Source organism: Syngnathoides biaculeatus, chromosome 3 (assembly GCF_019802595.1).
Source record: "Syngnathoides biaculeatus isolate LvHL_M chromosome 3, ASM1980259v1, whole genome shotgun sequence".
In the NCBI taxonomy this organism is placed as follows: domain Eukaryota; kingdom Metazoa; phylum Chordata; class Actinopteri; order Syngnathiformes; family Syngnathidae; genus Syngnathoides; species Syngnathoides biaculeatus.
The window spans coordinates 7,619,688-7,636,204 of record NC_084642.1 but is presented as its reverse complement, the minus strand read 5'-3'; the positions used below and the strand labels follow the sequence as shown (position 1 = coordinate 7,636,204).

The 16,517-nt window shown below is 44.7% G+C and overlaps 1 protein-coding gene across 9 annotated transcripts in view; it reads left to right on the top strand.

Moving 5' to 3' along the window:
* Positions 1-16,517, top strand: part of zfhx3b (zinc finger homeobox 3b) — a 418,235-nt gene that overhangs the window by 299,863 nt on the left and 101,855 nt on the right. For all 9 annotated transcript variants that reach the window (XM_061813996.1, XM_061813993.1, XM_061813994.1 and 6 more), the window contains 3 exons: positions 7,709-10,258; positions 11,169-11,748; positions 14,583-15,079. In XM_061813996.1, coding sequence (XP_061669980.1) covers positions 7,745-10,258; positions 11,169-11,748; positions 14,583-15,079 — 3,591 coding nt within the window. In that variant the 5' untranslated portion in view covers positions 7,709-7,744. The remainder of the gene's footprint in view (positions 1-7,708; positions 10,259-11,168; positions 11,749-14,582; positions 15,080-16,517) is intronic.

Below are 16,517 nucleotides of genomic sequence, written 5' to 3'. Positions count from 1 at the left end.
AGTTTTGAAGACATTGTGCCCCGCCTCCTGCCCGTTGACAGCTGGGATAGGCTCCAGCACTCCCCGTGACCCTCGTGAGGATAGGCGGCAAAAAAAATGGATGGATGGATGGTATTGTCACCAGTGACATATTGTCAAATAATACACGCAGTACATTTTTCAGTAGAGCCTCGAGTTTCATGACGTTGTCGGCTTTCAAGGACTTTTTGTTGAAATTTTGTTTCTTAAACAGGTCAGTTTTCACACCCAAAAAAAAACCTGACTCTGGTAGACTCAGTATTCTTTTGTTTCTCATTGAGTGAGCATCATCTGCACTCATCTGAAGCGTTTCCTACATTGTGTAAAAAGGGTTGACCTGACAGCAAGGAATATTCCGTAACGCAACATCCAACTTGGGGCAACATCGGCCTAACGCATCCCGTCAAAAGTCAGGAGCTAAGAATAAAAGGGGCCACAGAAAGTGTGGTGAAGCAGAGTTATGATACTGGTGACAGGATGTGTCGCGTCAATACTCCCAACTTGTCTGTATTTTGCCGAGCAGACCGGGAGGGTTATTGTTGTTTTTGAAAGCTTGGATTGTAGAATGTCCCTTCTGCTTTTTACACAACATGACAGTGTGCCAGCCATTTGATAAAGAAGGCAAGAACAACAATAAAATTCAAGAAACCATAGCAAAGGAAAAAAACTAACACTTTTTGATACATACAATGAATTATCTAAAAATATTAATATTTCGGAATGACTCCCTTTTATTCTTTATTCATCTTACAACAGGGCAGGAGAGCTTCTCCTGTCTCAGTGCATACAAAAGTGCAAGGTAAAAAATAAATACATAAAAATGGAATGCATAAAATGTATTCCACAAGCTGTTGAAAATCATTGTGCCTTCATATATTGATTAATAACACGGCTTGAGGAAATATGAGAGTTTAGGATTGTGATGGCTCTCGGAATAAAAATGTTTCTCTGTCTATTGGTCCTTTCTTTTGTACATCTGTGCCTCCTTCCAGATGGCAGGAGCTCAAACAATTGAGAACTGGGGTGTGAAGTGTCCTTAATAATGTTTCCGAGCGGAGTAAATGTCCGCCACGGAGGGGAGAGGGCAGCCAACGATCTTCTCTGCTGCTTTAATGGTCCTCTGAAGACTTGCTCTCTCTGTCTCAGTACCAGATGGAGTCACCGTACATCAGCAGGCTCTCAATGGATGAGCGGCAGAAGGCCGGCCGCAACTTTGTGTCCACGTTGCGTTTCCCGAGGACTCTCGGGAAGGGGAGACGCTGTTGAGCCTTCTTGATGTCAGGAACTGACGAATTGGGCTAACATTATTTCTTAGAAGAAATATTGCTCTGGTTTGCTTATGACTGGGTTTTAGTCAGACTTTGTGGACGACATTCATCACATAAACTGATAATCCACAGTACATTAATGATTGTAGTCTCCATAGCAACCTGAGCTGTCTTCTGTACGTTCAGAGCTTGACGGAAACTCTCTCAGTCTTCGGCTATCTCTTCTGAATACTCGGAGGTGCCAGTGAGCAACCCCTTAACCCCCTTCCCATTCCCCCTCCTCTCGACACACTCGTGTAAACACCCAGCACTGTCCTTCCCTCAGACTCAACACCACCATGGCTATTTCTGTTCCCTCACTCTGATATCTCTCACTGAAGATCATTGATTTTACGGGAAGCCCTGTTTACAGGCTGAGTGCCATCGACCTGAGGTGACTTTTTCGCCTCCTGCAGTCTGAACAATACTAAAGTACCTTTATGCCAGCATGAGCAAAAATGGTTGGGCAAATAATTACAGCTGCAATGAACGACGCTGTACTGGATCTGCGTGTGGTTAACAGTTTGGGTGACGGTTTCACAGGGGGGAACGCTTTACAATTAAATCCACCAGAGCACCAAGTCTGTCTAGCCTGTATACAGGTTTAGAAGGAAAAAAAAAAACCCTTTTGTGTTTTACTTCAATCAAAGTTAAATCAATGACCACAACAAAGTACAATGACGCAGTTTGATGGAATAATAATAGACAATATATACAGTATTTGAAATGTTGACTACTTTGGATGCAAGAAATAAGTCATGCCAATAAAATATTACATACGGTAATGTGTTTTTTTAATGGCTTCACTGCTCAATCTTTGTAAAACTGCTGTCATATTGCTGAAATTATTTGGCTGCGATAGACTGTGACCACGTATACAAACACCTTTTCTTGTGGATCTTATTAAATGTGTAGGTGGTGTAGCTAAAAGGGTCCGCTGAGTGTAATAAGGGGAACGTGCATTGTTGCAAAATGTGCATTAAGTACTGTACTACAAGTATGCAGTCATTATTCTCTGGCATTAAAAACAAAACAATTAGCACTCATAATTAAAATTGTTCATTAATTTATAATACATGTAAATGAATGGGAAAATGTCCTTAGCAGAGGTGAAAATCATGTATGCACTTAACCACGTAAAATATAACCTTTTGACTTATGTTGTACAACAAATTGTTTATCTAAGCCGTTCATTGGAGAGTCAAGATCTGATTTGCCCTTAGGAGTACAGTGGTTCTCCCCCCCGCACCATCAACCAGCTTGTCCCTAGTGCGGCATCAAAGGCCTTCCCCTACTTTATCAATAAGAACCCTTCCTTCCCACATCTTCCTGTAACTTGCTTAGCGTTCACGCCATTGATTTTCCAATAAGCGCCCTTTACCCTGCGGTGGATGGCCAAGCTCAGTGAAGGCTCAGAGACCAGACGCGAGACACGTTTGATATTGTTGGGAGTAAGGACACAATGATATTTCTTTACAGATCAAATGCAAGTACTTTTGAGTACTAGCTGATAGCAAATACCAATACTTGACACCATTTCTGTATGTCTGGCGGTTGTGATGAGTGTGTTTTATTTCATCAAGTATTGCTCTGAAACAAAGAAAACCTTTCTTTACATGACATAAGATATAATATATGACTATTGTCATATATTTCCTGTAACAAGGAAATTCCAGTGAAAACTTTGGGGAACAAGCTGAGTTGTCGTTTGCCAACGTCTCACTCAAACGAGCAACTCTTTTAAGTGATCGGAGGAATTGTAATCAGTTCACGAACTGATTCGTTCCTTCAGAGTTCAGTTGAGTTAAGTTGCAAACGTGGACTGCAAGAGAAACTCCCCCCATGAATGCCACGGGGTGCACAGTGCCGATGGTGGCCCAGTTCCGAGTCTCCTTAGATGAGGTGGCAGGTTTCCTGGGCAGCGGCTACGATCGTCCATCACAAAAGATCTTACAAGTAACCTGCCGGTGGTGGAAAAAAGATTAAAGACCACTGCCCTCGAGAACTGCGCCAAATTAGCTGCTTGTACAGTTCCATACTATAAGTCTTTTAAGTTCATCCAGTTTGGTTGTTGTGTCAGGGGAAAAAAATAGCACCAAACAGAAACTGATGCGCTTATTGTTAGCAGAACATCTGATGTGATACTTAATTACGCAACTGATTACTGCTCTTTGCGTGACATTCCAGGTTGGCTGAGCCTCCTCGACCACAGCTCCGTGACACAGCACAGCTGGCTCGCCCGGGGTGGAGCTAGAGAAAGTCAAAATGAAGGATCTTAGTGTGGGGTGGGACCAAGCCAGCTCGGAAGTACCGGCGATGGGCTGTCCAGGAAACGTAGAGTTACTAGACCTCCACTTTAAGCTACTCGGCATTAGACGACTAATGCTGTCCTCCATGTTTACCTCGAAGTATCTCCACACAGCTGACGTAGCTGTAAGACATCCACTTTTGGCACAAATAGCGATACTGGAATCAGTGTATCAGTCGGGCGGGTCTTCTAGTTGTATTTAAAATGGGATTTTACACTCGTGTTGTGCACCGTAGCTTTACAGTGCTCAAAACCAAGCCATGCGGGAGAACAGCCTGTTCTGAATTTCAGACCAATCCTTCTGAAGCACAATTTGGCAGCATTATCGCCCCCTTCCACCGTTCCATCCTCATTTGGCCAGAAAACACCCACTGCTGAAAATACGCATAGCTCAACGTCATTTTCCTTTCTTGTCAAATGACCTATTCTCAAGCTTGACTGTATCTTGAATGTTAGCATATTCCAAAGACGTGAAGTATGATTTTAAGGGGCATAGGGGGATTTATATAAAGCTTTGAAGGCAGGTGGCAACAGGATTGTGCGCTAAAACAGACCCTCAGAAGAGCCGAGGAATTTGGCTTTTTCTTTCTTCCCATTATCTCTCATCAGGAGTTCGAGCTTGTTTGGGTTTTGTACAGTTCAATACGAGTCCAGAAGCAATGGTGACATCATCGCCATCTCATTTTCCAAAGAAAATGACAACTTCTTGTGTACAGATCACAGTGTAAAAGATTAAACAATGGCACGATAAAGTCACTTTTTTAGCTCTGTTTATTAACAGTCAGCATGAGCAGACGCCGGCCTCCTCCTTTTCCTGCCTTGCTCGACCGAGTCGCTTTGTCTGTCTCTTTGACTTGTTTGGTGCCTTCAAGAGATTAAAGCTTTTCCCTCCCTTAAACAGGTGTCACTGAGCCAGGCACAGTCTCAGAGACGAGCATTATATCAGTGGGCCCATCTGCGACTTACCGTCTCCAGACAATCCCAAAGCTCATCAGTAACCACTGCGCTTTATTGAATTACACCATCTTGATTTTAAAGGCCAATTCTTTTTTTCTGTAAGACGTGGATGCGACCATCATGGCGCATCTCCCGTAGCACTGACCAAATGGCAGCCTGTGCTTCGTACTGCTCCAGGTACCTTATAGATAATGTACAACAGGAACGATGGCTATACTACATCCCGTAAATATAACTGGAGCCGCCAAATTCTGCCGTGTTTCCATCAACAAGTTGTTCGTTGTGATGTTTGGCATTAGAAAATGTTGATAACAGGCTAAGTTTGACTTTGAAGATTTGATATCGGAATGTCAACAGTCATTTATTTAAAGGAAAATTCCGGTGGAGTAACAATGTATCCAATAGGTCATGTAATATGTACTCTATCTTGATAATGTGATGTTAAATCCGCTCTCATTTAATAGTGTTTTGAGAAGATTTTTACTGACAATTACGAATTTTCAGGTGCGCCGCCACGTTCGCAAGTCACGTGACCTACGTGTGCGGGTGTGACGTGGTATGTGCCGTTGCAAATGCTCGATTGCATGGGACACCATTATGCCCAGCGCTGATTTCCTGGATTTATCCTCATCTGATGAAGAAATAGTAGTATCGCTAAGACGGAGGAATACTTTCTTACAGATTTGAACCCGTGGCTATAAGTAATGTTGAATATTCGGATGGTTCTTCGGGCGGAGTGACGTGGAGTCTGACGAGCGAGCTCCGCCAACGGGCGGAGCCGTGAGCTGTGCTCGCTCCCCTGCAAGCGAGTTCCGCCGAGTGGCATAGCTGTGAGCTCGCTCACTGGCTAGCAAGCCCTGCCAAGCGGCAGAGCCGTTAGCTCGCTCCCTGTCGAGCGAGGCGCTCAGCGGAGCTCGCTCGTCAGACTCCGCGGCGATCCGCCCGAAGAACCATCCGAATATCCAACATTATTTACAGCCACGGCTTCAAATCTGTATGGAAGTATTCCTCCGTCTTCCCGATCAACCGATATTGCTATTTCTTCATCAGATGAGGATAAATCCGAGAAATCAGCGCTAGGCATAATGGTGTCCCATGTAATCAAGCGTTTGGAATGCCACGTAACACGTCACATCCGCCCACATAGGTCATGTCACTCGCGAAAATGGCGGCGCACCTAAAGATTTATCGTTGTCCACAAAGATCTTCTCAAAAACACTAAATGAGAGCAGATTTAGCATCACATTGTCAAAAAAGGGTACATATTACGTAACCTATCGGATACATTGTTACTCCAAACCACCGGAATTTTCCTTTAAATAAATGACTGTTGCAAAATTACTGAAAGACGGAATGGGTCTGATGATATACTGTCGTTGGGTACTGGGGAGACCACAACCAAAGTTAATCAGCAATGCCAATACTATGGAAGAGAATGTACTGCAGGAACAAAATCGGGAGATAGTGGTGTATTTGGTGGATAATGTTCCATCCATTCCTCTAGGTGGCAGTAGCGTGCATTACAAAGTGGTTAACAAATTGTTCCGGCAATTTAATTCGTGAATGTATAATTTCGAGAAGAGTAACTGTCTAGACATGCGGAATTTTTTTTTTTCAGCGTTTCTCTCAATTCCCTTTTCCCATTAGTTTGACTGCGAAGCCCATAGCTGCTTATTAATCCGGTGCATAATAAATGCCGACCAGTAGTTCCCACATTCAATAAGGCAAATGTCTCTAAATCATATTTTGCCGTATTAAGCAAGTGAGGAAAAAAAAAGTCTGACATTGTGTTTTTATTCAGTTCAAGGGCTTTGGTTTTGAACTGCTGTAGCATGTTAACAAAATGATAATGAAATGGACCATATAGAAAATATCAGTTTGTGGCTCTACTGTCTTCATCATCAATTAGTCCTGTACTTGTTTACTTCCATAGGTTATGTCTTATATCTTTGGCCTCATAATATTCACTGTTATTGCTGCAACTTTTTTTTTTTTTTTTGCACGGGTCTCTGAGATGTTTCAGGTGTGTTGTGTGGGCGAGCGCCTCATCAGACATTCATGAAGAGTGAGACAGACATTATCAATCTCTCCTCTCCCTCAGTGCTTTATATGTTTGGGTGTGTGTGGGGGGGGCGTGGGGGGGGAGGTAGACGCCACAGCTAAAATTTGCATCCATAAGTAAATAAGTAAATAAATCAAGTGCGAGCAATGAATGTGCTAATCAGTTGAGGGATGACGGCGGGGTTGGTTCTGGGAAACTTTGCTCATGTAATATGCAGCACGGAGGGGGGGGGGGTTAAAGGGCAGCACAGAGTTATTGGTTTTAGCCCGATTGCCCCCTTCAATCAATGCTGGCTGCATCCTTTAATAAAAGTATTAGCTCAGCAGTATATAGAGTTATCATTTGATCTATTATGTGGCCCAAATTGAAGCCCTTGTTGGGCCTCTCTGGTGCCCGGGGCATAGCCCGATCCCAAAAGCGCGGCCACCATTTATTTTTTCAAGGGTGGAGGACGGTTGTACTGTTTAGTCAGGAGGCTGAACTGCGGAGGCGAGATCATAACACAGCCGCGCTGAAGTCTCGAAGTTGTGGCTTATAGAAAATGCTTTGATTGCCGTCGTCAATACTCCCATTTTGAAGTGTAAATGGTGATACAGTTGAGAATTTTAATTTTAGCTGCGGTTTTCACTTTCCTTGCAGGTTATGTAAATGTTCAAAGTGCTGATGGGATGGCGTCTCTGTCTAATTATCTCACATCTATTTGATCCATTACACTGCCGTTTCTCCTTTTCTGACTGCAGGTTAATTAAAAATAGATGTAGGATTTTCAGCATATAAGATTAAGAATGTTGTTTAGAAGGTGAAGATAAAAGATGGTGCCTTCCTGATATGGCAGGAAGATGAATCCTTCTATTGTTTCAATGCCTAATTTTGTGTAATGAACACACTGACAATTTTTTTAATTCAGCCTTTTTCTAGTATACACTCATTTTCTTCCTTTGTCATTTTTTCCCTCAATATAGAATAAATAAACTTGCATTTATATATATATATATTTATCTCCAGTAAATAGAAACAATATTATAGACTTATTTCTCTCTGTTTGTGTGTCCTTAGATCTGGATGCGATGAACGCCTCATGTAGGCATCAGCATGGACAGCTGTGAGTCTCCCGTGTTTTCTGGGACAGACGATGGGCTCAGCTCCTCCCAGAAGCAGCAGCAGCAGCAGCAACCTCCACAGCCCTGGAACGATCGCCCTAGCTTGCAGCTTCCTTGCACCAACCCGCCCCCTTCCCTGGACCCACTGTCTTTTTCTGCTCCTTACCCTTCTCAACCCCAAAACCCGTGTGGTCTCCACGACGAGGTGAGAGAACTACATTCCCAGCAGTCCCACCAAAAACAAACATCCGCCCAGGCTCACCGGGATAGCCCTGCCACCGGTCAGCTTCATTCCGAGAGGGAGGGCCGTGAGGGAGCGGAGCGAGACAGACTGAGCGGTGGAGAAGAGGAAGAATCAGAAGACTTGGATGAAATGGAAATCGACAGCTGTTTCCCGAGTCTTCAGCCCTTTTCAGGGGTGGTGATGGCTCAAGGCGGGGGGAGCATGCCTACTCTTTTGCGTCATCAGCCCACGCAACGGCAAGGTGGGCCCGAGAGTGGCAGTGAGGAAGGAGAGGAGGAAGAGGAAGAGGAGAGTAGTGATGTGGAGAACTTGGCTGGAGAGATCGTCTACCAACCAGACGGCTCAGCCTACATCGTAGAGAGCCTCAGTCAGCTCGTCCAAAGCGGTGGGGGCATGGTTCCCGGCCTGCTTCCCACAAACTCTCTCACTAGCGGGGGAAAACCAGGGGAGCCTGCTGGGACGGCATCCTCGGTCTACCCACAGATCATCAACACGTTCCACATAGCCTCATCCTTTGGGAAGTGGTTTGGGAATTCAGACCAAGGTTTCTCCAATACCTCATCCATGGCAGGCCTCAGTCCTGTCCTGCACAGTTTTCGTGTCTTTGATGTCCGGCACAAAACTAACAAGGATTACCTTAACAGTGATGGGTCTGCCAAGAAGTCCTGTGTGTCCAAAGATGTTCCTAACAATGTGGATTTCTCCAAATTTGATGGCTTGGCCCTTTATGGCAAGGTTAAGCCAATTCTCATGTGTTTTCTCTGCAAGCTGTCCTTTGGTTACGCGCGTTCCTTTGCCACCCATGCCGTTCATGACCACCGCATGACGCTGTGTGAAGACGAACGGCGTCTACTAGGGGACAACCACGCATCTGCTATCATCCAGGGGATCGGGAAAGACAAAGAGCCCCTCATCAGCTTCCTGGAACCAAAAAATAAAAGCACTCCTGTGCCACCTCCCTTACTTCCTATGAACTCTAGCCAGAGCTTTTACGGCACATTTAGCGGTGTCCATCTGGAGCCTGCAAACAGCAGTGGGGGCAGCGAGACCCTCCTGAACAAAGACTCTGATGCTAGCCTCCAGCAACAACAACAGCAGCAGCAGCAGCAGCAGCAGCAGCAAACCCCGCTAAGCTCGGTCTTGTCTCTTGGAAGACTGGGCACTCCCAAAGCATCCACTCTTCCCTCAACCCCAGGCTCTGCCAAAGACTCCAATGCCCTGTCTTTACATGGGGGGAGAACAGAGGAGCCTACTGAGAAAGAGTTGGCTTACAAGGGAAGCAATGGGGCCAGTGAGGGCCACGGCTGTACGACACACCTATCTAGTCAGGTGGGGTGCTCGGAAGAAGAGGGGGGGGAATCGTTATTAGGGGGGAAGGATGAGGTGGAGGCAGATGGCACAGTAGTGACCAGCGGTGTTAATAGTAGCAGTGGTGGAGGTGAAGCAGGGGAACCAGCTATCTCAAACCAAAGCATTTCCAAATCTCCTTTATTAATGCCTAGTAGCACTCTCCAGCCTTCTGCCTGCACCCCTGCGGTCAGTTACACACGAAACAGCAAATCCCCTGCTTCCACTTCCTCCTCTGTCAAGGAGGAGCTTTCAGCCACAGAAGGTGGGGGGAGAACCTCGGAGCTCCCTCTGAGCTTTAACTGCCAGGGAACGAAAGCTTCCACGGCAATGGCGGCAGCCAACGTCAGAAAGAGTGAGGAGGACACTGCTGGCACTTCTTCCTCACCTCTGTCCTCCAGTGCTGCTGCTGACGAAAGTGCCAATCGAGATAGTGCCACAGCTCCAGAACCAAATGATTGCCCGGCTGAAGAAGAGGAGGAAACTGGATCCCTTCTGCAGCAACACGAAATGCACCTCCATCATCATCACCTGCATTCATCATCTCATGGCCACATGCACCCCCAACCCGGAGGTTCCTGTGACATAACAGGGGTGAATGACTGTTCGCAGAACCACGGGCCCGGCGGCAGTGTAGGAAGCGGGGTGGAATGTCCCAAATGTGACACCGTTCTCGGTTCCTCGCGCTCTTTGGGAGGTCACATGACCATGATGCATTCGCGGAACTCATGCAAGACACTCAAGTGTCCCAAATGCAATTGGCATTACAAATACCAACAGACTTTGGAGGCTCACATGAAGGAAAAGCACCCAGATTCTGGAGGCTCCTGTTTATACTGCAGCAGCGGTCAAAGTCATCCTCGTCTGGCGCGTGGCGAAAGCTATACGTGTGGATACAAACCTTTCAGATGTGAGGTACGGCACCTATTTTGAAGAGATTGTAAGAAGGTTCTTGGGGTGTTCTGCCATGTGTTGTCCGCAGGAGATGCGCTTGAATTTTTTTTTATTGTGCAGCGATGCCTTGAGATACAAGTGACCCATCTTATGCTTTGACTTGAGAGCGCAAACTTAAGATACAAATGCTGCAAGCTGGCAGTGAACTCATCGCAAGTCTTGTCACAATCAGCAGCAGTTATGCAAATAGTGAACATTATTTTCCAAAAAGTAGGCTTGACGTTATTTAATGCTTCTTGCAATTCATGTTTACCATCAAACCAAACAAAAAAGAAAGAATTGCATGTCGGGTATTGAAAACAACCAAACAACTTTTCCCCAAGATTGGCCCGCTTAACTGCTTTGCTTACATAGAATAAAAATAGCTTTTGACATTTGACCAATTAACATCGATAGCTTTGTTGTTACCCTTTAAGCAATCTATATTTGAATAAAGTTGATACAGGCATATAGTCTTTATCCTCTGTGAAAAACTGGGTATTGTGATTTTTAGTTTGTCTGTATGACTATGTTACTATACTGCCCCCCTGGTGACTAAGGCAGGCCCACCAGAAGGAGCAGCACAATGAGCCGAATTAAAGCATTTACTCATGATTGGGAAATTGTTAAATATTTAAAATGTCATTGGGTCAGTACTCCATTTTTTTAAATATATATAGAGTACAAAATCATATTGCACAAATTGTTTTTGGGAGGAGGCCGGGATAGGTTTATGGCTTTTCAACTAATTTCAACGGGGAAACACGATTTGAGATACAATTGTTTGTCGTGCTCACGGAACAAATAAAAGCCGTATGTCAAGGCACCGCTGTAGTTGCTTGCATTGGTTTTTATGTGATTGGTTTCCGACCTGTTTGGCAATGTTCTACAGGTGTGTAACTACTCGACCACCACTAAGGGGAACCTAAGCATCCACATGCAGTCGGATAAACACCTAAACAACATGCAGACGCTGCAGAACGGAGGCACTATTGGATCTGGACAGGAGCAGGTCTTTGGACATGGCCCGGGAGGCGTGGTGGCCGTTCCTTCCGTGACCCAGGCCAGTAGTCATCACCCCGCCCACCACCACTCGACACAGTCCTCCGCCCATGGAACTGGACCGTGCGGGGCCCCCTCACCGACCAAGCCAAAGAGCAAACCGACTTGGCGCTGTGAGGTCTGCGACTACGAGACCAACGTGGCTCGGAACCTCCGTATCCACATGACCAGCGAGAAGCACATGCACAACATGATGCTCCTCCAGCAGAACGTGACTCAGATGCAACATGGCCGCCTCGCCCTGGGAGCTATGCCCTCGCCCTCCGAGGCGGAGCTCTACCAGTATTACCTTACGCAGAATATGAGCCTACCGCCGGGCCTCAAGGTAGACCCAACAGGACCTGAGGCCCAGTTCCTAATGGGGGGCTTTCCTTTAGATCCCAGTATGGCTGCCTTGACCCCTGCACTTGGTGAGTTTGTTCTTTAATTGAATGTGAGTGGGCTTGCAAATTCACTTCTTATGTTTCACTTTATTTCTATAAAGTGCACATGGCGTTTTCTGTCCTACTTGAAAGCTCACATGCCAAATTTTCCAAACAGGGGAGTGGTTCATAGCTCAGATTATTTATTCACGGTACATATTTTTGTGTCCTTTTACTGCCATTTTAATGCCTCAAAACTTATCATGCTGAAATCTGTGTACGTCCATATTCTTTTGATATTCTGCTGCTCTCACTGCATCATCTCAATCTTCCTTTGTGTCTCATTGGCAATGAGTATAGTGCAATTATAAATATATATAAAATACGTTTTAGACCGGGGGTGTCAAACTCATTTTTGTCACGGGCCACATTGTATTTGCAGTTTCCCTTAGAGGGCCGTTATGGCTCCGAAACCATAAAAATCCTTAACCGCCTTATCATATTTACACATGAAATTTATGAACTAGTTTTGTAAACAGAAATCAAAGGTAATGGGTTTTTCCAACTATTGTTGTTTGGTAACACAAAAAAATGCTTGTAATATCTCAACGTTATCATTTATAATATGACAATTTGAGAGTTGAACAAAAAAAATCATGGAAGTTGATACACATGATTTGGCTCCGCGGGCCACATAAAATCATGCGGCGGGCCGGATCTGGCCCCCGGGCCTTGAGTTTGACACCTGTGTTTTAGACATTAAGCTAACAGCGACAAAGTTTGTAAAGCATTGGAAAGCAGGCTGTGGCTTTGTAATACTATTTGTCTTGCTTTTCACTTTTGGGTGACATTTGGGATTGCAGTTTACTTTGTGATACCCAATTTGCCTGCAACCGAAAGGTTAATTAGGGGGGTAAAATTTCCCTCTCCGTGTACCCCCAAAGGCAGCCGGTCCCAGCCTTGTCATATCATTATTCCCAAACTGCTGCTGAAGCTCACCATTGGAGTTCTTTTTTTTTTTTTTTTTTTTTAAACAGCTTTGTAAGAGGCGTTATAATATATTTTATCATGGTCAAAGAAGAAAGGTTAGAGGGCTCCGTATGGGCAATTAAGCAACACAGCGGCATGTTTGCAGTGCCCGTTACAACCCCGCAGTTTGCGCCGACTTGTCTGTAACTGTTGCCAGTTCAAAGACACAAACAGGAATTGATTGCTGTGACTAATGTTTTTCCCCTCTTCACCATCTGGTTCATTTTCCTGTGAGGTGAGCTCTAATAACCGTGTTACCAGGGAGGCAATGATGACACATGCTGGGTTCATAAATATCAGTTGTGTCATCCTTGGTCACACAATGGAGGATGTCTTGACCTCCGACGACACATACACACAAAAAGAATCGTATGACGTATAACACATACAGGAAAGCTTTGGTGAGAAGTGTAACTTTATACACTCCCTGCCTGAGAGTACTTTCTCTGCTCTTGGAGGACGTAGTACAAGGAGTAGACGAGATGGTGCGTGTGAGTGCTGAAATGAGCAAGGCCTGACATTGGTTTTCGTAAAACAATTACACATCTGTTTACCAGAGCATTGATTTAGGAAAATACTGTACAGCTTTAAACAAACAACAAAAATTGGATTGACTTGTGGGCGAGGGAGGACATGAGGACGGTGGGTGTTAGAGAGGAGGATGCACGAGATGGGCTTCAATGGAAAAAAGATGACACGCTGTGGCGACCCCTAACGGGACAAGCCGAAAGAAAAAGAAGTGCATTGGGTCCTTTACCAAAAGTGAACCACTTTTGTATTTGGTCTTTATTTTCACAATAAATGAGTGTATTACTATATAGTAATAAACTAAAATAAGGCCTATCCCCTGATACAGTGAACATAAAATTAGGATTTTTTTTTAAACCCCCCCCCAAGGTCCTGCTATATATGTTTTGATTTTAACAATACCTTTGTGTATTCATGTTCGTACAGCATGAATTTTACACTCCAATCTGTTCGAGTGTAAATTATGAAGTGAGTTTTAACCACGGCGGAATAGTAACTTGGAACAGGTGTACGGATACTATCATTTACAGTATTAATGCACTGTACAAGCAGAAATGTGCAAACTTACATAAATAACCAATGAGTTCTTAGTTAGTGGTATAAAATTACGAGTGATTCACAGCCAAACTAGTTCATGACATGATTTCCATGCAGAGTGAGGTCAATCCTACGTAGGCACTTTTGGCAGAGAAAGCTTATAGCAGAGTAAACAAAAGCAAAATCCCAGTTGGTCTCTTAATGTTTTACACATTCATTCAAGTTCTACGATTGATACCAAATGATTATTTTTTTTTTCTCATTTCAGTGTGTTCCGATTCTGTGTCAATATGGTTAAAACAAGCCAATTAGTGAACAAAAGTACTTTGTTGTACAGATATAATTGGAAACCTTCTCTAAAATAATATTTTGTATGGTGTATACTGACAGACAAGCCATGAGCATGTATGTCCCGGATGTCCCGGTCCAAACAAGCTAATGTGGACAATTATTGACTCAAATCTTGGGTTTGTCCCGTTGGACAATCAGGCATTAAGTCTCTTTTCTTTCAATGCCCCACAGTCGAAGAAAGAAGTCAATTCTCATAATTTATCAAGCCAAGTAGAACTGCTTTACTCGACTCGTGATATTATCTGCGATAAGAGTGACACGGCGACTCTGCTTCTGCCAGAATCAACCGTTAATGAATACTTGAAGCGTATAGTTTTACTGAGACACGCACTGATCTGTGAGCTGAATTACAATTCAGTTCTTAAACTTGAAAAATGTTTTGATAATGATTCAACACGTCTTAATTTCCCTCTTTTTCATGTTTCTCCTTATCCAAGGAGGTGGGGAGATCCCTATGGATATGCGCCTGGGCAGTGGCCAGCTGGTGTCCGAAGAGTTGATGACCCTGGGAGAAAGTCTGTCACAAACCAGCGACCCCTCGCTCAAACTATTCCAGTGCGCCGTGTGCAACCGCTTCAGCACCGACAACCTGGACGTCCTGGGCATGCACATGGGCGCCGAGCGCAGCCTGCCTGAGGAGGAGTGGCGCGCGGTGGTGGGCGACTCTCACCAGTGCAAGTTGTGCCACTACACTACTCAACTCAAGGCCAATTTCCAGCTCCACTGCAAGACGGACAAGCACGTACAAAAGTACCAGCTGGTGGCCCACATCAAGGAGGGGGGCAAAGGCAACGAGTGGCGACTGAAATGCGTGGCCATCGGCAATCCGGTGCACCTGAAGTGCAACGCTTGCGACTACTACACCAATAGCTTGGAGAAGTTGCGGATGCACACGGTCAATTCTCGGCATGAGGCCAGCCTCAAACTTTACAAGGTCAGTGGTCTTCTCGCTCTTTCATTATAGTCAATTTATTTTGCTGGATAGCGAGTACAGATAGGCCAGCCGCAAACCGAGCGTTGCGGCCGAAACCAGGACACTGTCGTGGAGTGTGCGGCATTTGGCAACTAGTTTTGATGAGAGGGCGACCTCCCACCACTAGTTTTGCTGTGATCCAGAATTTGAATCGCTGGTGAACGGTGTCGGCCTATCAAAAATGTCAGATTACGTCAGCTTTCACCACAAGGATGATGATGAATACATTTTGGTGTGATCCAAAATTTGAGTCAGTGGGGAACGGTGTCGGCCTATCAAAAATGTCGGATCACGTCAGCTTTCGCAACAAAAATATACATTTTGTTGTGATAAGAGTGATTGGGCTGGCCACCACCATTGGCAAGCTGTAGCAATGAGAAATGAAACAGCGTACATAGTGTGATTAAAAACACTTAATATTTATCATTTCATAAGTACCTGAGGATGAAAACGCAAAACGTGGACCATTTGTGTCGCCAGAGCTTTCCCAAGAAAAACTGCATTTCTGTGTAACAACCTGCATTTGGCTTGGCAAAGACCATCAGTCGCCTGATGCGTGGGGGTGAGGCACTCATGGTTTATATATTTTTTTGTTTCCACAATTGTCCGGTTCATTAGTTTTCAACCACATGGCACAGTGGACGACTGGTTATCGTGTCTGCCTCGCAGTTCTGAGGTCAGGGGTTTAAACGCCCTTGCATGGAGTTTGCATGTTCTCGCCGTGCCTGCGTGGGTTCTCTCCAGGCACTCCGGTTTCCTCCCACACCCCAAAATCATGCATCGCAGGTTAATTGAAGACTCTAAATTGCCTGTAGGTGTTAATATAAGTGTGAATCTGCCCTGTGAGTGTCTGGCAACCAGTTCACGGTGTACCCTGCTTCCTGCCCGAAGGTAGCTGCGATTGTCTCCAGTACTCCTGTGACCCTTGTGAGGATAAACGGCTCAGAAAATGGATGGTTGAATGGATGGATGGATGGATGGAATATCTGAGTAAATTATAGAATTCATCGATTTTTGATGCTCATAATTCACTTGACTTTGAGACACTTCTCAATGGGTTGTGCAATAATAGGTTTAAATTGGTGTTCTTATTTAGGCTTCCGTCGACTTCCTTATTTGGGCCTCTGTTGGAATGCTGGCCAATCTCATTTTTTTTCACGTCAAATCTATTTTCCCCATAGGAAATTATTATACACGTTCAAGTGTTTGGTTCAAATTTCCCTTTTATCATTCACTAAATTGGATTACAGTTGATATTAACTTTTGGTGTGCTCTTTTTTGGGAAATGTTGACATTGTGTTTGAGGCTGACATCTTTTCTGATGACCTTTAAAGAACATTTGGTTGAATTTGGAACGGTGCAACAACTTCAAGGGATGGGGAGATTCCGTTGAATAAAA